Source organism: Triticum aestivum, chromosome 5B (genome assembly GCF_018294505.1).
Source record: "Triticum aestivum cultivar Chinese Spring chromosome 5B, IWGSC CS RefSeq v2.1, whole genome shotgun sequence".
NCBI classification, from domain to species: Eukaryota; Viridiplantae; Streptophyta; class Magnoliopsida; order Poales; family Poaceae; genus Triticum; species Triticum aestivum.
This window is the reverse complement of record NC_057807.1, coordinates 239,438,188-239,461,741: the sequence shown is the minus strand read 5'-3', so window position 1 is coordinate 239,461,741 and position 23,554 is coordinate 239,438,188. Positions and strand designations below refer to the sequence as shown.

The 23,554-nt window shown below is 44.0% G+C and overlaps 1 protein-coding gene across 1 annotated transcript; it reads left to right on the top strand.

Annotated features, from left to right (window-relative positions):
• Window positions 1-17,548: 17,548 nt before the first annotated feature.
• Window positions 17,549-21,229, top strand: LOC123111169 (uncharacterized). Its single transcript, XM_044531857.1, has 4 exons — window positions 17,549-18,632; window positions 18,799-19,037; window positions 19,166-19,892; window positions 21,002-21,229. Exons 1-3 carry the CDS (start codon window positions 17,579-17,581, stop codon window positions 19,883-19,885), a joined length of 2,013 nt encoding a protein of 670 aa, XP_044387792.1. The 5' UTR covers window positions 17,549-17,578; the 3' UTR covers window positions 19,886-19,892; window positions 21,002-21,229.
• The last annotated feature ends 2,325 nt before the right edge of the window (window positions 21,230-23,554 follow it).

Here is a 23,554-nt window from a genome sequence, read left to right as displayed (position 1 = left end):
TACTCGTTCCGTAATGCATCATCCCGCAACTAACTCATTAGTCACATTGCTTGCAAGGCTTATAATGATGTGCATTACCGAGAGGGCCGAGAGATACCTCTCCGATACTCGGAGTAACAAATCCTAATCTCGATCTATGCCAACTCAACAAACACCATCGGAGACACCTGTAGAGCACCTTTATAATCACCCAATTACGTTGTGACATTTGGTAGCACACAAAGTGTTCTTCCGGTATTCGGGAGTTGCATAATCTCATAGTCAGAGGAACATGTATAAGTCATGAAGAAAGCAATAGCAATAAAACTAAACGATCATAATGCTAAGGTAACGGATGGGTCTTGTCCATCACATCATTCTCCTAATGATGTGATCATGTTCATGAAATGACAACACATGTCTATGGTCAGGAAACATAACCATCTTTGATAAACAAGCTAGTCAAGTAGAGGCATACTAGGGACACTCTATTTTGTCTATGTATTCACACATGTACTAAGTTTCCGGTTAATACAATTCTAGCATCAATAATAAACATTTATCATGATATAAGGAAATAAATAATAACTTTATTATTGCCTCTAGGGCATATTTCCTTCACCGTGAAGATACAAGTAGAAGATTTTCCCCCGTGTCCGGATTGGACTCTTATATGCATGGATGGCAAGATTGGTGTCCGTATTTGTTATTTCCTTCCGCTGCAAACCGACTCTGTACAACCCTAGATCCCTCCGATGTGTACATAAACCTGAGGGTTTAGTGCGTAGAGGCTATCGGAATTCTCATAGGCTAGACAACTAGGGTTTAGCCATTACGATCTTGAGGTAGATCAACTCTTGTAACCCTCATATTCATCAAATACAATCAAGCAGGATGTAGGGTTTTACCTCCATTAAGAGGGCCCAAACCTGGGTAAACATTGTGTCCCACTTGTCCCTTGTTACCATCAATCCTCATACGCACATTTCAGGACCCCCTACCCGAGATCTGCCGGTTTTGACACCGACAGGCCGTAGATTTCACTAGTGGCTTCTCTCAAGAAAATAGGTTGGGCAGTTGATAGAAGATCGAATAATTATGAGGATATCCAAGGCAATGATCAATATATAGGCATCACATCCAAGATTAGTAGACCGACTCCTGCCTGCATCCACTACTATTACTCCACACATCGACCGCTATCCAGCATGCATCTAGTGTATTAAGTTCATGGAGAAACGGAGAATGCAATAAGAACGATGACATGATGTAGACGAGATCTATTCATGTAGGAATAGCCCCCATCTTGTTATCCTTAATAGCAATGATACATGTGTGTCTTGCTGCACATTCTATTACTGGGAAAGAACACCACACGATCGAACCCATCATAAAGCACATCTTCCCATGGCAAGAAAAATCGATCTAGTTGGCCTAACTAAACCAAAGATTCAAAGAAGAAATATGAGGCTATAAATAATCATGCATATAAGAGATCAAATAAGACTGAAATAATATTCATGGATATAGATCTGATCATAAACTCAAAGTTCATTGGTTCCCAACAAACACATCGCAAAAAGAGTTACATCAAACAGATCTCCAAGAGACCATTGTATTGAGAATCAAAAAGAGAGAAGAAGCCATCTAGCTACTGCCTACGGACCCGTGGGTCTGCAATGAACTACTCACGCATCATTGGAGAGGCACCAATGAGGATGATGAACCCCTTCGTGATGGTGTCTAGATTGGATCTCGTTGTTCTGGAACTTGCGGCAGCTGGAATTATGTTTCATCGACTCCCCTAGGGTTTCTGGAATATTTGGGTATTTATAGGGCGAAGAGGCGGTGCGGGAGGCCACCGAGGTGGGCACAACCACCAAGACGCACCTGGGCTCCTGGGCGCGCCCTGGGGGTTGTGCTCCCCTCGGGCCTCCCTCTGGTACTTCTTTGGCCCATCTTGTGTCTTCTGGTCCAAAAAAAATCTCCAAAAAGTTTCGCTACGTTTGGACTCCATTTGGTATTGATATTTTGCGAAGTAAAAAACAAGCAAAAAATAGCAACTGGCATTGGGCACTATGTCAATAGGTTAGTCCCACAAAATGATATAAAGTTGCTATAAAATGACTGTAAAACATCCAAGAATGATAATATAACAGCATGGAACAAGCAAAAAATATAGATACATTGGAGACGTATCACATGGCCACGTGCTCTAAGGCTTCCGTCTCTTCATTCCGATGGAGTCATAGGTGTCGTCATCATGTGTATTCATCGTGTGTCTTGTGGGGCACTCAAAGGTCTTGTGGCCTCGATCTTTGCAAGTGAATTATTGGATGTTGCTTGACTTTGCGGGAGCATCCATTGGAGTTGTGGATGATGAAGCTCTCGGCTTGTAGTTTCTTGTTGGAGGACGACTCAAAGATGTCGTAGCTTGCTTGTAGCTTGTTTTTTCACCACTAGTGGGTCTAGCACGTGTAGTTGTGGGCGCCAAAGTTGGAGGAGCGCGACCACTTGAACCGTATGTCTTGGATGAGTACTTGAGTACTAGTAGTTATCTTGCACTTGACATTCCGCTTTCGTTTCTTGGTGCACTAGCTCGAGGAGGTTGAAAATCCGCAATTTTCTTGACTTGGTGGTTGAGGCCATTCAAGAAACGTGACATAGTTTGCTCTTTGTCTTCCTTGACGTTGGCTCGTATCATGGCAATCTTCATTTCTTGGAAGTAATCTTCAACCGACTTGGTGCCTTGCTTGAGGACTTGTAGCTTATTGAAGAGATCACGATTGTAGTGGGTAAGCACGAAACGAGCTCTCATGATTTCCTTCATTTGGTTCCAAGTCGTGATCGATGGCTCTCCTCTTTCCCTTCATCGCTCAATCACTTGTTCCCACCAAATGAGAACATAATCTTGGAACTAAGTGAGGCCATCGCGATCTTTTTTTCCTATTCATAGTTGTGAAGATGGAACATCTTCTCCACTTTGAGGGCCCACGAGAGATAATCTTCCAGGTCGGTGATTCCGGAGAACTTGGGTATGTTGAACTTGAGCTTGCCATAGCGTCGCTCCTTGTTGTGGTGTTGACGATGCTCTTGTATTGGAAATGGATCCTCATTGTCATATTCATCATGAAGGACTTGATGTCGTGGACGAGGGAATCACACCCTCTTTTCTTGGTGTTCCTCAACGCGAACGGCTTCATCTCGTTGCTCTCATTGGAGTGCTTCTTCTTATTCACGCACTTGGCAAGTGCGGTCCTCCATGGCGCGAGTAGCTTCCCAGAGGGCACGTTGTGTGTCAAGCGCTTGTCCTCACAACGTTGTTGGTCTTGCTCTTGGGACATGGCATCTTATTCTTGGCAATGTCGTTATTCGCGCTCGCGAATGCGATCTTGCAACCCATTGCCATGTAAGGTATTTTCCAAAGCTTGATGGTCTTGACGATCGCCTCGAAGATGAGAACGAGATCATGGTGGACTTGTGCCGAAAGAGGAGTCCGAAGAGTGATGACTTGAGTGCCGTCGTCTTGACGATGAAGATGTTGAAGAAGCGCGGGTGACCATCATGGCACGAATATCTTCCATTTGGGTGGATAGCTTGGTGTCGAGATAATCTCGTGTTCTTGCTTCTGATTGATGCATGTCGTGATAAGTTGCTCGATGCGGTCGCCCAAAGCTTCACTTTCTTGATGCATGGATCATTGCATGCCAAAGAGATGAACCTTCATGACACAGATGTTCGTGTCTCCTTGTTTGTCAAAAAGCAGGTTTGGCGTGCTTGGCCTATCCATCATACTCGAGCAAATATGAGTGGAAGAATGAGAAGAACAATACCAAATTTACCTTTCCCGATGCTAAATATGGATCAATGATCACTGAATATGGTATTATGGAAGTAGGAGAATTGGTACCGGATCTTGTCAATCTCGCACCTACACAAGTAAAGTTTTTCGAGGAGCTCGGTGAGGTGCAGATGCTGAGGGGAATTTATATGGGCGTGGGAGGTGTGGATGGCGCTGGCCTCACAACGGCAACCCTTTGCGCTCGAGTGAGGTGGAGTTACTGTGAGAGGACAATCGAGGGAGAAGAACATTGTTGCGCTACTGATTCAGTAAAAATTAGATGGGCTGGCTGCTGGTAAGCTGGTTGGCGTGCTGGGCTGCCTCTCTGTCCATTCTTTTCTTGCTTCTTCTCTATTTCCTTTGGAAACAGAGAATTGGAGAAAAGAATAGCACGGGTAACAAAATAATTACAGAATATGAGGAATTCAATAAAAAATGGTTAGATGATTTTTATAGGAAGTAAAATTTACACATGTTGAATTTAATTTGACATGTTTGAATTTTGATAACCCATTCAAAGGAACTCTGGATGGGCTGAAAATTTAGGATGTTGCTCCACACACCACGTGTGATTTATGAGAGGAGATGGACATTTAATGCGCACTAAAATTTAGTGACTCAAATAACTCCAATTCAATCAAAAGAAAAGTGAAAGTTGTAATTGAGGATTAGAATGTTTGCATGGACAAGAAGAAAGATGACCATGGTTTTGAATGGATGTTGAGCAAGAACTGGTGAAGTGATCATGACAAAAAGTGGAGTTGACATGATCAAGGGAAGAAACAAAATGCCATGCATAAAAGAAAAAGGAAAACAATCCAACAAGTTATGTAGTTGATGCCATGATGTAAAATAAAATAAAACCATCACCAACATAACATCGAAGTCAAATAATATAACAAACATGGAAGGCTTGCTCTTGGGTTGTTGCAATGGCCCCCGGCGTATTCAAGATGAAGCTCCCCGAAGACTTGGCGTATATTTCAAGGCATATTCAAATATTCGGCATGTCTATCTCTAGTCAACCGACCATGAATAACCCTAGGTACCCCTCGGCCCCTATACAAGCCGAGGGTTTTAGTCAGTAGGGGCAAGTTAGAACTCATACATAGGATCTTGAGGTAGATCATCATGTAATTTATACTCCATCCACACAATATAAACAAGGTCAGGAGTAGGGTATTACCTCTTAGAGAGAGCTCGAACCTGGGTAAACATCATGTCCAATGTTCATCATGTTACCATCCAGTCGATACCACCAGCTCGGGACGCCCTACCCCAGATACGCCGGTTTTATCACCCACAAACAGCGCCACACCAGAAACCCGAACGGACGTTGTCGATTAGGAACGACGAGGTGGCATGGCGAGGCATCGTCGTGGTTTCACCATAGAAGAAAATGGTGGATTTACTCCGGTGGACAGCGGCCCGCCAGATGGCCGTTAGCGGTTGGGAACGGCGGCCGGTGGCAGTTGGGAACGGTGGTCGGTGGCGGCATTTACTAGGGACATTGAGATGCGTCAGTTTCTCTTAGAGAATGAGGAACGGGAAGAGATATTTTTTCTAAGGGAACATGAAGAAAGACGAGTGCATGAAGTTATGGTGTCGCTAAAAGGTCAACTTTTCCTTCAATTTGGGCCAAGCCCAAATACTCAAAAAAACCGATTACAAATTAAATGTAATTATCCAAATCAGCCATGCTCGCCTTAAAAAATGATTGCTTTTAAAAAATGTATTTCAACAAATGTTCAAGAAATTTATGAGAAAAACACCTTTTAAAAATACTCATGTTTATTTGGAAAAGAAGATTGAAAATAGTATTACATAAACCGATACTCATTCATCGGACGACGGTGTGGAGGTGAAGTAGATCCTCACAAACGATGTTTGGTGGCTTCTTCACGTCCACATTTCAAGCTTCAAAAAGCGAAACAAAGTGTAATCTTATTTTTGATGTTTTATCGCAGTCAGATGTAAAAAGTGATGTGCAATGACACGGTGGATCATGTTTTACTAAACTAGATGATTTCCCGCGCGTTGCTGCGGGTATTTGAGGACTAATTTTAGAGAACCAATGTGTTGATGATTCAAATAATGAAATACTATAATATTCGTGGAGAACCATAGTATGTTAGCAGTGTAAATTATAGTGTTTTGAGTTGAGAGGGGAAATTTAAGAAGTGTATAGTAACAAAAGTTATATTAAATGCAAGTACTTAGTACAGTATATTTACAAATGCGGTTATATGTAGAAATAAATTTGTTATTTATTAATATTATTTGTCAATAAGCAGAGGAGCTAATATGTATCAATTTCTTTTTGCCGGGGTCCACGTTGTTGTAAATGTCTTGAGGTGTCATTCACCTTTTTGATGTAGCCAACAGTGCTAATGTGGTGTTCATGCGGCAGTTGGATACTATAGTCTTCACCATGAGATTTCCTTGTGATAGTTATACATACTTTTCCTTTTATAGAATCCTTGAGCCGGTTCATTGAGTGCATGTATCTGTTGTGTGCCTTTTTGGCAGAACTGATGGAAGAGTGACGTGAGTATTGCAGAGGCATCCTGGAATGCAAGTGTTAGAAGAGCAGATGATGGAAATAAAAAGATAGAGCATCCGGCATCTCCAATTTTGTATAGTGAGATTGTGCATAGTATTGTTCAAGCTGTTGATCACTAAAAAATTTGTATTGGCAGCTAGCATTTTCCTTGGAGTTAACGACTAGCAATGGACTCTTAAGATATTTTTTTGAGCAAAAACAATACTCTGAAGACATATAATCTATGGAATTCTGCTACCATTGAGAAACCATATTCCGAACAAAAAGGAAACATATAAGTTCACAAACAGATAACCCAACCTGCAGTGGCCTATTGGTATATAAAAATGAACATGTGTACAATTGCACAGGTGTAGAAGGAGCGAGCAAAAGTCAAGTGCACATGTTATTTTGGAATGGCACCAAATTGGTAGTATGCTGCGACACAGGTACTTCCGGTTAACTCAGATGAATAAGATTAAGTACCTGCCTAAAAGTGACTGAATTTTTTCAATGATAAATATTAGCTGGATTCAACAATAGAGAAAGAAAATCTTTTGTCCGTCAGTCGTACTTTATATCCTGATTCAAGGATAGAGAGGTTATCGGGGTCAGTGTTTTGTGTGTCAAATTGATATGGGATTAATGTAAAATGCCTAGAGTACATTGTATACATGCAAGCATAAACGAATAAACCTTGTTATTGCTAGAACACCCTGATCATAGGATAGTATAGAGATAATATCAAAGGCAATCTCCACTTCGGTGACATAATTGATGAATGATGCGTTTGGAAATTAAACAATTTACAAACTAAAACAAATTATAGGCGTGAGAAGTTGAAGCAGCAAACCTGAAAGTGATCAAAGTTTTGCAATTATAAAGATTAGACCCAATCAAGATTAGAGAAAAAAATTGTCAATCATTCGCATATGAGATTATGATTCAATAGCAACCTACTGTTGTGTGAGGTCATATTGATTTGGGTAAAAAAAAGTGTAGACTGGACTGTATACATGCATGCATAAACATACAAACCATGTTAGTGCTAGAACATCCTGATAGTACTGTTGTATAGAGATAATTATGAAGTAGCTGCATTAGCCGTAAGAAATCTACAATGAATTATCTCATCATAAAATGCATAGAGTTAGCCTCTGTAGAAGAATGCAAATGCGGCAAGAAGCTAGCATCAGTGCCGGATCGCCGGCAATCAAAAGGTTGAACATGAATCAAGAGAGGCAGCTAGATGGAACCATCCCGGAGAACAAAAATAAAGGGAGGAGTAGCAACATTAAAGGTTAGAAAGCTCAAATATAGAAGAAACATGTGCTTACTGTTGGAAATATGCCCTAGAGGCAATAATAAAAGTGTTATTATTATATTTCTTTGTTCATGATAATAGTCTTTTATTCATGCTATAACTGTATTATCCGGAAATCGTAATACACGTGTGAATACATAGACCACAATATGTCCCTAGTGAGCCTCTAGTTGACTAGCTCGTTGTGATCAACAGATAGTCATGGTTTCCTGGCTATGGACATTGGATGTCGTTGATAACGGGATCACATCATTAGGAGAATAATGTGATGGACAAGACCCAATCCTAAGCCTAGCACAAAGATCGTGTAGTTCGTATGCTAAAGCTTTTCTAATGTCAAGTATCCTTTCCTTAGACCATGAGATTGTGCAACTCCCGGATACCGTAGGAGTTCTTTGGGTGTACCAAACGTCACAACGTAACTGGGTGGCTATAAAGGTGCACTACAGGTATCTCCGAAAGTGTCTGTTGGGTTGGTACGAATCGAGACTGGGATTTGTCACTCCGTGTAAGCGGAGAGGTGTCTCTGGGCCCACTCGGTAGGACATCATCATAATGTGCATAATGTGACCAAGGGGTTGATCACGGGATGATGTGTTACGGAACGAGTAAAGAGACTTGCCGGTAACGAGATTGAACAAGGTATCGGTATACCGACGATCGAATCTCGGGCAAGTAAAATACCGCTAGACAAAGGGAATTGAAAACGGGATCGATTGAGTCCTTGACATCGTGGTTCATCCGATGAGATCATCGTGGAACATGTGGGAGCCAACATGGGTATCCAGATCCCGCTGTTGGTGATTGACCGGAGAACGTCTCGGTCATGTCTACATGTCTCCCGAACCCGTAGGGTCTACACACTTAAGGTTCGATGACGCTAGGGTTATAAAGAAAGTTTGTATGTGGTTACCGAATGTTGTTCGGAGTCCCGGATGAGATCCTGGACGTCACGAGGAGTTCCGGAATGGTCCGGAGGTAAAGATTTATATATGGGAAGTCCTGTTTTGGTCACCGGAAAAGTTTCGGGTTTTTCCGGTAACGTACCCGGACCACCGGGAGGGACCCGGGGGTCCACCAAGTGGGGCCACCAACCTTGGAGGGAAGCATGGGCCAAGTATGGGAGGGGACCAGCCCCAGGTGGGCTGGTGCGCCCCCCATAGGGCCCAAGGCGCAAGGTAAGTGGGGAAGGGGGCAAACCCTAGGGCAGATGGGCCCTAAGGCCCACCCTAGGTGCGCCTCCCCCTTCTCCCCCTTCTGGCCGCACCAGATGCCATCTGGGGGCTGCCGCCACCCTTGGGGAGGGAACCCTAGAGGGGGCGCAGCCCCCTCCCCTCCTCCTATAAATAGTGGGGGTTTTGGGGCTGCCCAACACATGAGAACTTCTCCTGTTGGTGCAGCCCTACCTCTCTCCCTTCTCCTCATATCTCGCGGTGCTTGGCGAAGCCCTGCAGGACTACCACGCTCCTCCATCACCACCACGCCGTTGTGCTGCTGTTGGATGGAGTCTTCCTCAACATCTCCCTCTCTCCTTGCTGGATCAAGGCGTGGGAGACGTCACCGGGCTGTACGTGTGTTGAACGCGGAGGTGCCGTCCGTTCGGCACTAGGATCTCCGGTGATTTGAATCAAGACGAGTACGACTCCTTCAACCCCGTTCTCTTGAACGCTTCCGCTTAGCGATCTACAAGGGTATGTAGATGCACTCTCCTTCCCCTCGTTGCTGGTTTCTCCATAGATAGATCTTGGTGACACGTAGGAAAATTTTGAATTTCTGCTACGTTCCCCAACAGTGGCATCATGAGCTAGGTCTATTGCGTAGATTCTTTGCACGAGTAGAACACAAAGTAGTTGTGGGCGTTGATGTTGTTCAATATGCTTACCGTTACTAGTCCAATCTTGTTTCGACGGTATTGTGGGATGAAGCGGCCTGGACCGACCTTACACGTACACTTACGTGAGACAGGTTCCACCGATTGACATGCACTTGGTGCATAAGGTGGCTAGCGGGTGCCAGTCTCTCCCACTTTAGTCGGAACGGATTCGATGAAAAGGGTCCTTATGAAGGGTAAATAGCAATTGGCATATCACGTTGTGGTTTTGCGTAGGTAAGAAACGTTCTTGCTAGAAACCCATAGCAGCCACGTAAAACATGCAAACAACAATTAGAGGACGTCTAACTTGTTTTTGCAGGGTATGCTATGTGATGTGATATGGCCAAGAAGAATGTGATGAATGATATGTGATGTATGAGATTGATCATGTTCTTGTAATAGGAATCACGACTTGCATGTCGATGAGTATGACAACCGGCAGGAGCCATAGGAGTTGTCTTTATTTATTGTATGACTTGCGTGTCATTAAAGAACGTCATGTAACTTACTTTACTTTATTGCTAAACGCGTTAGCCATAGAAGTAGAAGTAGTCGTTGGCGTGACAACTTCATGAAGACACGATGATGGAGATCATGATGATGGAGATCATGGTGTCAAGCCGGTGACATGATGATCATGGAGCCCCGAAGATGGAGATCAATGGAGCTATATGATATTGGCCATATCATGTCACAACTATATAATTGCATGTGATGTTTATTATGATTATGCATCTTGTTTACTTAGGACGACGGTAGTAAATAAGATGATCCCTTACAAAATTTCAAGAAGTGTTCTCCCCTAACTGTGCACCGTTGCTACAGTTCGTCGCTTCTAAGCACCACGTGATGATCGGGTGTGATGGATTATTACGTTCACATACAACGGGTGTAAGACAGTTTTACACAGCGAAAACACTTAGGGTTAACTTGACGAGCCTAGCATGTACAGACATGGCCTCGGAACACGGAGACCGAAAGGTCGAGCATGAGTCGTATAGTAGATACGATCAACATGAAGATGTTCACCGATGATGACTAGTCCGTCTCACGTGATGATCGGACACGGACTAGTTGACTCGGATCATGTGATCACTTAGATGACCAGAGGGATGTCTATCTGAGTGGGAGTTCATAAGATGAACTTAATTATCCTGAACATAGTCAAAAGACCTTTTGCAAATTATGTCGTAAGCTCGCGCTTTAGTTCCACTGTTTAGATATGTTCCTAGAGAAAATATAGTTGAAAGTTGATAATAACGATTATGCGATCAGTAGAAAGCTTATGTCCTTACTGCACCGCTCAGTGTGCTGAACCCCAAACGTCGTTTGTCGATGTTGCGAACATCGGACATACACGTTTTGATAACTATGTGATAGTTCAGTGAAACGGTTTAGAGTTGAGGCACCAAAGACGTTTTTCGAAACGTCGCGGAACATATGAGATGTTTTCGAGGGCTGAAATTGGGATTTCAGGCTCGTGCACACGTCAAGAGGTATGAGACCTCCGACGATTTTCTTGGCCTGCAAACTAAGGGAGAAAAGCTCAATCGTTGAGCTTGTGCTCAGATTGTCTGAGTGCAACAATCACTTGAATCGAGTGAGAGTTGATCTTCCAATAAGATGGTGATGTTTCTCCAAAGTCATTGCCACCAAGCTGCTAGAGCTTCGTGATGAACTATAACATATCAGGGATAGATATGATGATCCTTGAGGTATTCGCATTGTTTGACATCGCAAAAGTAGAAATCAAGAAGGAGCATCAATTGTTGATGGTTGGTGAAACCACTAGTTTCAAGAAGGGCAAGGGCAAGAAAGGATACTTCATGAAACAGCAAATCAGCTGCTGCACCAGTGAAGAAACCCGAGGTTGAACCCAAACCCGAGACTAAGTGCTTCTGTAATAAGGGGAAAAACCACTGGAGCAGAATTACCCTAGATACTTGGTAGATGAGAAGGCTGGCAAGGTCGATAGAAGTATATTGGATATACATTATGTTAATGTGTACTTTACTAGTACTCCTAGTAGCACCAGGGTATTAGATACCGGTTCGGTTGCTAAGTGTTAGTAACTCGAAATAAAAGAGCTACGGAATAAACGGAGACTAGCTAGAGGTGAGCTGACGATATGTGTTGGAAGTGTTTCCAAGTTTGATGTGATCAAACATCGCACTCTCCCTCTACCATCAAGATTAGTATTAAACCTGAATAATTGTCATTTGGTGTTTGCGTTGAGCATAGACATGATTGGATTATGTCTATCGCAATACGGTTATTCATTTAAGGAGAATAATGGTTACTCTATTTATTTGAATAATGCCTTCAATGGTCTTGCACCTAAAGGAATGGTTTATTGAATCTCGATCGTAGTGATACACATTTTCATGCCAAAAAGGATATAAGATAGTAATGATAGTACCACTTACTTGTGGCACTGCCATGTAAGTCATATTGGTATAAAACGCATGAAGAAGCTCCATGTTGATGGATCTTTGGACTCACTCGTTTTTGAAAAGTTTGAGATATGCGAACCATGTCTATTGGTGTATACGCATGAAGAAACTCCATGCGGATGGATCGTTTGGACTCACTTGATTTTGAATCACTTGAGATATGCAAATCATACCACATGGGCAAGATGACTGAAAAGCCTCGTTTTCAGTAAGATGGAACAAGATAGCAACTTGTTGGAAGTAACACATTTTGATGTGTGCAGTCCAATGAGTGCTGAGGCATGCAGTGAATATCGTTATGTTCTTACTTCACAGATGATTCGAGTAGATGTTGAGAATATTTACTTGATGAAACACAAGTCTGAATTATTGAATGGTTCAAGTAATTTCAGAGTGAAGTAGAAGATCATTGTGACAAGAGGATAAAATGTCTATGATATGATCATAGAGATGAATATCTGAGTTACGAGTTTTGGCACACAATTAAGACATTGTGGAAATTGTTTCACAATTAATACCGCCTGGAACACCATAATGTGATGGTGTATCCGAACATCATAGTTGCACTCTATTGGATATGGTGCGTACCATGATGTCTCTTATCGAATTACCACTATTGTTCATGGGTTAGGCATTAGAGACAACCACATTCACTTTAAATAGGGCACCACATAATTCCGTTGAGATGACACCGTATGAACTATGGTTTAGAGAAACCTAAATTGTCATTTCTTAAAGGTTTGGGGCTGCGACGCTTATGTGAAAAAGTTTCAGGATTGATAAGCTCGAACCCAAAGCGGATAAAATGCATCTTCATAGGACACCCAAAACAGTTGGGTATACCTCCTAATTCAGATCCGAAGCAATAGGGATTGTTTTCTTGAATCGGGTCCTTTCTCGAGAAAAGGTTTGTCTCGAAGAATTGAGTGGGAGGATGGCGGAGACTTGATGAGGTTATTGAACCGTCACTTCAACTAGTGTGTAGTAGGGCACAGGAAGTTGTTCCCGTGGCACCTACACCAACCGAAATAGAAGCTTATGATAGTGATCATGAAGTTTCGGATCAAGTCACTACCGTACCTCGTAGGACGACAAAGACGCGTACTGCTTCGGAGTGGTACGGTGATCCTGTCTTGAAGGTCATGTTGCTAGACAACAATGAACCTACGAGCTATGGAGAAGCGATGGTGGGCCCAAATTCCGACAAATGGTTAGAAGCCATGAAATCCGAGATAGGATCCATGTATCAGAACAAAGCATGGACTTTGGTAGACTTGCCCGATGATCGGCAAGCCATTGAGATAAATGGATCTTTAAGAAGAAGACGGACGTGGACGGTAATGTCACCGTCCATGAAGCTCGACTTGTGGCGAAGAGTTTTTCGCAAGTTCAAGGAGTTGACTACGATGAGATTTTCTCATCCGTAGCGATGCTTAAAGTCCGTCGGAATCACGTTAGCATAAGTTGCATTTATGAAATCTGGCAGATGGATGTCAAAACGAGTTTCCTTACCAGTCGTAAGGAAAGGTTGTATGCGATACAAATCAGAAAGGTTTTGTCGATCCTAAGGATGCTAAAAGGTATGCTGGCTCCAGCGGTCCTTCTAAGGACTGGAGTAAGCATCTCGGAGTTGGAATGTACGCTTTGATAAGATGATCAAAGATTTTGGGTCTATACAAAGTTTATGAGAAACTTGTATTTCCAAAGAAGTGAGTGGGAGCACTATAGAATTTCTGATGAGTATATGTTGTTGACATATTGATGATCAGAAATGATGTAGAATTTCTAGAAAGCATATAGGGTTATTTGAAAGGTGTTTTTCAACAGAAAACCTGGATTAAGCTACTTAAACATTGAGCATCAAGACCTATGAGGATAGATCAAAAAACGCTTAATGGTACTTTCAAATGAGCATATACCTTGACATGATCTTGAAGGTGTTCAAGATGGATCAGTCAAAGAAGGAGTTCTTGCCTGAGTTGTAAGGTACGAAGTTAAGACTTAAAGCTCGACCACGGCAGAAAAGAGAGAAAGGACAAAGGTCGTCCCCTATGCTTTAGACGTAGGCTCTATAGTATGTTGTGCTAAGTACCGCACCTGATGTGTGCCTTGCCACATGCCTGGCAAGAGAGTACAAAGGTGATCAAGGAGTAGATCACCAGATAGCGGTCAAAATTGTCCTTAGAAGAATAAGGACATGTTTCTCGATTATGGAGGTGATAAAGAGTTCGGCGTAAAGGGTTACGTCGATGCAAGCTTTAATACCTATCCGAATGACTTTGAGTAGCAAACCGGATACGTATAGTGGAGCAACCATTTGGAATAGCTCCAAGTGGAGAGTGGAAGCAGCATTTACAATATGACATAGAGAATTGCGAAGTACATACGGATCAGAATGTTACAGATCCGTTGACTAAAACCTCTCTCACAAGCAGAACATGATCAAACCCCAGAACTCATTGAGTCTTAATCACATGATGATGTGAACTAGTTTAATGACACTAGTAAACTCTTTGGGTGTTGGTCACATGGTGATGTGACCTGTCAGTGTTAATCACATGGTGATGTGAACTAGATTATTGACTCCAGTGCAAGTGGGAGACTGTTGGAAATATGCCCTAGAGGCAATAATAAAAGTGTTATTATTATATTTCTTTGTTCATGATAATAGTCTTTTATTCATGCTATAACTGTATTATCCGGAAATCGTAATACACGTGTGAATACATAGACCACAATATGTCCCTAGTGAGCCTCTAGTTGACTAGCTCGTTGTGATCAACAGATAGTCATGGTTTCCTGGCTATGGACATTGGATGTCGTTGATAACGGGTTCACATCATTAGGAGAATAATGTGATGGACAAGACCCAATCCTAAGCCTAGCACAAAGATCGTGTAGTTCGTATGCTAAAGCTTTTCTAATGTCAAGTATCCTTTCCTTAGACCATGAGATTGTGCAACTCCCGGATACCGTAGGAGTGCTTTGGGTGTACCAAATGTCACAACGTAACTGGGTGGCTATAAAGGTGCACTACAGGTATCTCCGAAAGTGTCTGTTGGGTTGGCACGAATCGAGACCGGGATTTGTCACGCCGTGTAAGCGGAGAGGTGTCTCTGGGCCCACTCGGTAGGACATCATCATAATGTGCACAATGTGACCAAGGGGTTGATCACGGGATGATGTGTTACGGAACGAGTAAAGAGACTTGCCGGTAACGAGATTGAACAAGGTATCGGTATACCGACGATCGAATCTCGGGCAAGTAAAATACCGCTAGACAAAGGGAATTGAATACGGGATCGATTGAGTCCTTGACATCGTGGTTCATCCGATGAGATCATCGTGGAACATGTGGGAGCCAACATGGGTATCCAGATCCCGCTGTTGGTGATTGACCGGAGAACGTCTCGGTCATGTCTACATGTCTCCCGAACCCGTAGGGTCTACACACTTAAGGTTCGATGACGCTAGGGTTATAAAGAAAGTTTGTATGTGGTTACCGAATGTTGTTCGGAGTCCCGGATAAGATCCCGGACGTCACGAGGAGTTCCGGAATGGTCCAGAGGTAAAGATTTATACATGGGAAGTCCTGTTTTGGTCACCGGAAAAGTTTCGAGTTTTTTCGGTAATGTACCGGGACCACCGAGAGGGACCCGGGGGTCCACCAAGTGGGGCCACCAACCTTGGAGGGCAGCATGGGCCAAGTGTGGGAGGGGACCAGCCCCGGGTGGGCTGGTGCGCCCCCCACAGGGCCCAAGGCGCAAGGGAAGTGGGGAAGGGGGCAAACCCTAGGGCAGATGGGCCCTAAGGCCCACCCTAGGTGCGCCTCCCCCTTCTCCCCCTTCTGCCCGCACCAGATGCCATCTGGGGGCTGCCGCCACCCTTGGGGAGGGAACCCTAGAGGGGGCGCAGCCCCCTCCCCTCCTCCTATAAATAGTGGGGGTTTTGGGGCTGCCCAACACATGAGAACTTCTCCTCTTGGTGCAGCCCTACCTCTATCCCTTCTCCTCATATCTCGCGGTGCTTGGCGAAGCCCTGCAGGACTACCACGCTCCTCCATCACCACCACGCCGTTGTGCTGCTGTTGGATGGAGTCTTCCTCAACATCTCCCTCTCTCCTTGCTGGATCAAGGCGTGGGAGACGTCACCGGGCTGTACGTGTGTTGAACGCGGAGGTGCCGTCCGTTCGGCACTAGGATCTCCGGTGATTTGAATCACGACGAGTACGACTCCTTCAACCCCGTTCTCTTGAACGCTTCCGCTTAGCGATCTACAAGGGTATGTAGATGCACTCTCCTTCCCCTCGTTGCTGGTTTCTCCATAGATAGATCTTGGTGACATGTAGGAAAATTTTGAATTTCTGCTACGTTCCCCAACACTTACCTTGCTGCGTTGAACAAAGTAAGAATTGCTTGATTGCGAGAACACAGGATCATCCCAAACAACAACACTAAAGGAAGGGAATGTATCCATATACTTTGATGGGAGATAAATAGAGGGATAGGGATTATAAGAATCGAATGAGAAACTGCGTTCCCTTGAAATCATCAACAGGAGGATCCACAACTTAGATGGAGTGTGTGGCAGAAGCCCCGATAACCAATTACGTCTCTGCTCTGCTAGCTCGAATGAGAACATTGGCCGTCCCTGTGTTTGGTAGGATGCATGGAGGGTGTATGAGGGCAAAAGTTCCCAATCTGATCCACTTTTGCTTGTTTGGTAGGGTGCATGGGCTCACCTGAGCTATGCTCATCTGATGCATAAAAGTGCCCTCAGCCATGCTCATCTCATGCACCTCAGACATGGTGCATGGAGGCAGCTATGCTGGCCCTGGCACTCGTCCCCACCGACCAGACCACGTCCAGATATGCTTATTTTTTCAAAAAATTCAGAATTTCAATTTTTTTTAAATTTTCGAAAAACTTTAGAATTTCAGAAAAAATAAAAAAATTGGAAATTTAAAATTGTTTAAATTTTCAAAAAAAATCATAATTTCAAAATTTGTTTGAAATTTCAATTTTTCTAAAAAATCATAAATGTTCGGAATTTCAAAAGGAAATCAAAATTTGTTTGAATTTTGGAAAAAAATAGAATTTAGTTTTTTATAAAATATTCAAATATTCAAATTTTGTTTAAATTTAAAAAAACTCATAATTTCAAATATGTTCAAATAAAAAAAACAAAAATTCAAAATTTATTTTAATTTTCCAAAAAAGTTTAGAATTTCAAATTTTATTTAAATTTTCAAAATATGTTTAAATTTGTGTTGACATTTTTCCGATTTTGTTTATCATTCAAAAAAAATATTCAGAATTCGAAATTGTTCAGCATGTCTAAACACATGCTGGCTATCAAACAAAATTTCAGCTCAGCATGTCTGAGCGCATACATCACTGCCAAACAACAACAACTGTATGGACTCAGCATGTCTACACTCAGCATGTATGAGATGAGAACAATTAGGCTAGGTCCATACATGCTACCAAACACACCCTAGCAGAGACGTGCTATATAAACTCCGAACCATCCTCCGCGTTCACACAAAAAGAAAACAAAAACGATAATGCCAAACCCTAAGCGCCCCGCCGTCACCGCCGACGACCCCGACCCTAAGCGCCGCGCCCTCCACGACCCCGTCCCTGAGCGCCGCGCCGGCGAGGACCCCGACTCTGAGCGCCGCGCCGGCGACGACCCCGACCCTGAGCGCCGCCGCGGCGACGACCCCGACCCCGACCCTAAGCGCCGCCGCGGCGACGCCCCCGACGGCGCAAGCCCTAATCGCCTCCCCGACGGCGCAAGCCCTAATCGCCTCCCCGACGGCGGCGACCCTTCTGGCCAAAGAACAGCTATGGCGTATGGCGGCGGGGCAGAAGGCTGGAGCACGGAAGATAAGGTCGAGAAAGTGTATGCCCAGAAGGAGGTGGCCATGGACATCACGGAGCGTAAGGAGCAGATTGAGACAATCTGTCTGCAGATGCAGGTGACGGCATCGTTCTTGACGAAGATCAACGCATCTCAGACCGCACTCCTGATGGAGAGGGAAGATACCGCAAACCAGATCTCAGTTCTCTGTGATAACTTGTCCAAGATCAGAACATTACTTGTTGAGATCAGATTCGACATGGAGCCGAAGGAGCAGATCGAGACAATCTGTCTGCAGATGCAGGAGACGGCATCGTTCTTGACGAAGATCAACGCATCTCAGCCCGCACTCCTGATGGAGAGGGAAGATATCCCAAACCAGATTTCAGCTCTGTGTGATAACTTGTCCAAGTTCAGAACAGTACTTGTTGAGATCGGATTCGATGCCGCGGGCAGCAAATCATCTATGAAGAAGAAGGACCTTGTGGGTATTTATGCCGCCAACCGCATGCGCGAGATGCAAGAGGAAATCTCCAAGAAAGAGAAGATCCGGATCCGCGACCAGCTGCAGCTCATCCCTCTCCAAGAGCCCGAGGAGTACATGCATGAGTATTACAGGCTTCATCCTCATCAGGAGGAGGAGACGAAGCTGACGAGATCTCTTAAGAAGCAGATTGCAGAGGAGGAGAGCCTCTATGCTACCTACCGTAGAGGCAGGAAGGGTTTATTGGCTGGCTCTACCTTCGAAGCTGAAAGTAAGCAAGATAAACTGCAGACAAGCATTGACAATTAATCTGTTTGATCACTTAATTTGCCTTATTCTCTTAATCACCGGGTGTATCACCTAACTCATTTTTCAAGCATATTCTTTCTTCTTTGTCTAAGTGAATTCATATCGATTCCTCGCTCTTGCTGGTACAGGCATGATAAGTCCTATGCATTTTACTTTCTGCCCGCCTGGAGTAGCCTCTGAAGATGACGTTGCAGTTACCACCGGGACCAGCTTGGAGATCTTCTCCATCAAGATTGCCCAGATCAAAGGCGACTTAAATTGGCCTCTTTACGTGTATGGTGTGGTCGCTGCCAGAGACAGAGTGGATTTCAACCGCAACATTCTCTTCAATCGAATGAGGAATAATGCCCAGAAAGTCACAGAAGCTGTATGTATGCTTTTAGTTTTGAGTTCTCTTCATTTTCCTTTCATTTTTTTTCCTTTCCTGAACGTATGCTGCATGTGTCTTTTCTTAATTCGTTTGTTGCAATTAAGTGTATATAACGATGCTTGCAGGATCCTTTTTTGTGCTTGACTGGTCCAGCTCGGGCAATTTTGCCTGAGGTCGAGTTTGAAGTCGAACTCATGGTTAAGGGCAGAACAAAGTCTTGCGACAGAGCATTGATATATCAAGCATACCCCTACATTCATTCCTGTGCTGACCTCTATAGTATTGGCTTACACAACTGCCTATGTGAAATCAAGTTAAGCCTGCAGCAGCTTGTGAATTCAGTTCAGGCTACAATCATAGCTGTCCAGATCGTTAATGCTGGCACATGCACATTCAAATATGGGGGCCGCGTTGCTTGCTCGTTGAAATCTAATGAAGCTATTGTCTGTGATAGTAAAGGCTTTTTGATGGAAGATCCCCCAGGAGCGGGAGCTACATGGACCGGGCTGCCCTTTATTGATCCCCCAGGCACACAAGTTGTGTTGCTTGATTCTCGTTATTGCGATGATGGAGAAATGCCAATGAGCACTGATGGTTACCTTGATCTAATGAGGCGTGTTGTTTCCGTGGAGTTACCGGTAGATCATTTTTATTATCCAGAAAAGTTAGAAGAGACCTTAAAAGTTCAGGTAGAAGCCTATTCAGAGTCTGGTGTTGTTTCTGCAAAAGGTCATGTCAAGTTCACCCCCAAGCTTTGCAACATAAGTAAAGCTGTATGTGACATTGGGGACTCCAAGGTGGAGATCACCGTTGCTTGGTCGGTCCATGTTGTATGCAAGACCTAACCTTGAGGTTTGAAACTATACCTGTTTTACTGTACTGTTTTATTGATTAGTATTTATTTATGAATCAGATATTTAACTATCTCTGTACCCTATCCTGTTTTACTAGTATTTGTTGTCCAACTGTCTATGAATGGATCAGATGTTTAACTATCTGTGTATTGATATCAACTATAATTAGTTATGTTGAATCAAGTATTTCTGTTCTGATTGTGTTCAGTAGCTGTATCTTGGCCAATATGTCATGTTTATACTCTCGAAAGGTCTGCACAAGTACTTGGTTTCTCGGAAGTTAGATTCCTTCTTTTTTAAATAACTCCTGCTGATGGATATGATCGATCTGGCCGGGAATGCTTAGCATCTTCTCTATATCCTGGCGATCTAGAATGTCATGTCTTTCTTGCAGGACGAGTGAATTGCTTGCTTGTTAAGCGGAAAAAGAGCTTCAGACTTAATAGGTACTCCCTCCTTAAAGAAATATAAGAGCGTGCGTTTAGATCAGTACTTTACTGATCTAAACGCTCTTATATTTCTTTACAAGGGAGTCAACCCGGCAATCCGACCCATGGGCGGCCGTGCCCATGGGCACCCAACCCGAATGGGTAGGGTATGGGTCGGCATATTCACCCATGGATAAGCCCGATGGGTAACCCGATTAGTCACGGGTAGGGTATGGGCATGAGGTCCTGCCTGTGGGTCACCTGGGTTGCGCGATTAGCTGACATCTGGTCCCTTCATATCTAAATAGTAGTAGCCTCCCGAACCTTGCCTGCCAGCCCACCGTCCCTGGCCCAGTTCAGTAAGTCAGCACTCAGCACCTTAGGTTTTACCAGAGAAGCCAACTGGACCACGTTCTCCACTCCACGCCTCCTCTCACTCAACTAAACTAGCTCTTGCTCTCTGCCATCCTCAAGCCGCCGCCGCCGCCGCCACTGTCCCCCGCGGCCACGCCGTCGCAGGTCGAAGGTCGCTGGATCCCCCAACCAAGCACCGCCGCCGCTGTCTCAATCCTTGTTCTTCCTCGAGCAGCAGGCAGCAGGCTCCATGCGCCTTTTAATCTTAGATTTTAATGCAAATCTTGTTCTTTACTTTGAATGCTTCTATTTTCTTATGTTTCAGGAGGTTGATGCTCAATCCATCCTAACTGAAGCCTGATGCTACCAGCTGCTACACTACTCTGCTACCTCCATTAGCTGTTACACTACTACTTGCTGCTGCTAGCTTGTTGGCCCATAAGTACTCAACCTGAACCTTGTTTTTTGTGTATTTGTGCTGCTGCTGAACCTTGTATTTCTGCTACTATTTGTGCACCTGAACCTTTGTATTTGTGCTCCTGGACCTGAACCATGTACCCCCTCCGTCCGAAAAAGCTTTCCTTCAAATGGATGTATCTAGCACTAACTTAGTGCTAGATACATTCATTTGAGGGACAAGCTTTTTTGTTTGGATGGAAATATTTGTGATGCTATTTTGAACCAGAGAACATATCAGGTGCACCGAGCCAATTTGTGCACCCAATGCACCGATGGATTCAGGACCCTTGGATGAAAAATTAGTGGGCCAGATTTTGGTCAAAAGGACTATGCCTTTTTTGCAAAGGCAACCTTGCACTTTCTACAAACTAACCCGCACTCCACAGCACTAACTCCCATCAAAAGATCTGTATGTTTGTTTTTCTGGCCAAACATAAAATGGTTCATATATTTTGAACTGAATGATTGATTTAAGATCTGTTTTTCCTGTAATTTATGTCTTGACAAGATATTCGAAATAAGATTGATGTTCGATATGTTTCCAAAAATTATAATTTGCTGGTTTTTTGAAGTTTGGCTTGGAACTTGTGATGTATTAGAAGGATGTGCACCCGGGCCGCGCGTGTGAGAGAAGCAAAACATGTGTATGTTGCAGCCAAGTTTCGAGTTCAATTTTAGAAAGTAAAAGCATTTTAATTTTTAAAATATACTCAATATTGTTCTTGATTAGAAGATAACGTCAAAACAAAGATGGCAGTCAGAACAGGTCAGAAATCGGACATTTAGTTTAAAAATACATGACACCTTTTTGTTTGAAGCAAACAAATTAAACACGTAGATTTATTTATAGGAGAGGGAGATGTGTAATGTGGGTTGATTTTGCTAAACAAAAGAACTATTCAGTTTTTTATCCAATGGTTCGTATGAGTGCATTCGGTGCATGAGTTGGCTCGGTGCACATGATACGTTCTCGCCATGTATGTGTGCTCTTCAAGACCTGAACCATGTACTGTATTTGTGATGCTTTTCTGTGCATTTTTGCCATTGATGGCTAGCAATTGAAGCTATTTGTGCATTTTTGCCACTGTGAATCGATCTTTGTTATAGTATGAATTTTTGCAACTATACTATGTTGTGCACTGTTCGGAAACCGATGGGTAACCCATTGGGTCAGGTTACCTATCAGGTTCGGGCATGGGTCTGCTCCTATCCCCATGGGTTACCTGTCGGGTTCGGGCGTGGGTCTGCTCCTATCCCCATGGGTTACCTGTAGGGTTCGGGCGTGGGTCTGCTCCTATGCCCATGGGTTATCTGTCGGGCATGGGTCTGCTGCTATGGGCTGTGGGCGAATGGGTGGACCCATTTACTTATCGTTCATGGGTTTGGTAACCCATTCACCCGACCTGACTGCCAGTTTGACAAGGGAGTAGTACTAAAAAAATTAACTAAATTGGAGCCCTTAACAAACAGAATAGAGACCAACACTTCATTCTTCACGAAATGAATGGATCGAGTAATACCAAAATGTTAATCTTCATATCAAAAACTCCAGCTGCCATGAAAAAAACAAGCTATAATCGACGAAAATGATCTTGCATGTTTCTCGTGCGTGGTCATTTGACTACACATTTATTTTGCACGGTATGTAGTTAGTATTGGAATTTTTAAAAAGACTTTTGGAATATTTAGGAACGGAGGAAGTAACATCTAAATGCCTCAAGACTTCAGCTGCGCTCTAACAATAACTACACGATTTTTGTAATTTCTGAAAGCTTTGTTTTTGGGCAGTGATCTGCGCCGGTCGACCGGCGCAAGGCTTCCACCGGTCGCAGCTACATCGTTCGATTGGACAACGCACAGCCGTTAGATTAGAAAACTCTTTTCCCCCCGAGTCAACTCTCATCTTCTTCGCTGGTCGTTCTCCGCTATCGATCCCCACCCACAACACCAGCCCTCGCCGGCACCACCAGCCCCCGCAAGCACCTCCAGCGCGCACGTCTCCGGCCGCGCCCGCAAGCGCCGCGGGTCGTACCGCTCCCAGCCATGGACGCGCGCCTCGTCGTGGTGGGTGTGCTTGCAACCTCGCAGTCGCCTCACCATGACTACCACATCTTCCATCTTCTACCTGTGGGATGCGTCGCTACTGCGGCAGTGCGTTCCTAGCAGCAGCCGGCAAGGTTGCAGCCATCGGGTCGTGCCGCCCCACCGCACAAGTGGCGCCGTCCGTGCTCCTCGCTGTCGTCTCCTGGGATTAAGCTTCACACATCAAAATCAATGTAGCAAAACAAAAGGCTGGATGTATCTTTTCTGGTGCCGTTTGCAGCTCACCACGGCGGCGCACATCATCATCTCAGCACCACTTCGTTGGTTGAAGCAAAAAAAAGACACCAGTTCCATCTTTCGTCGGCAATGGTTCCAG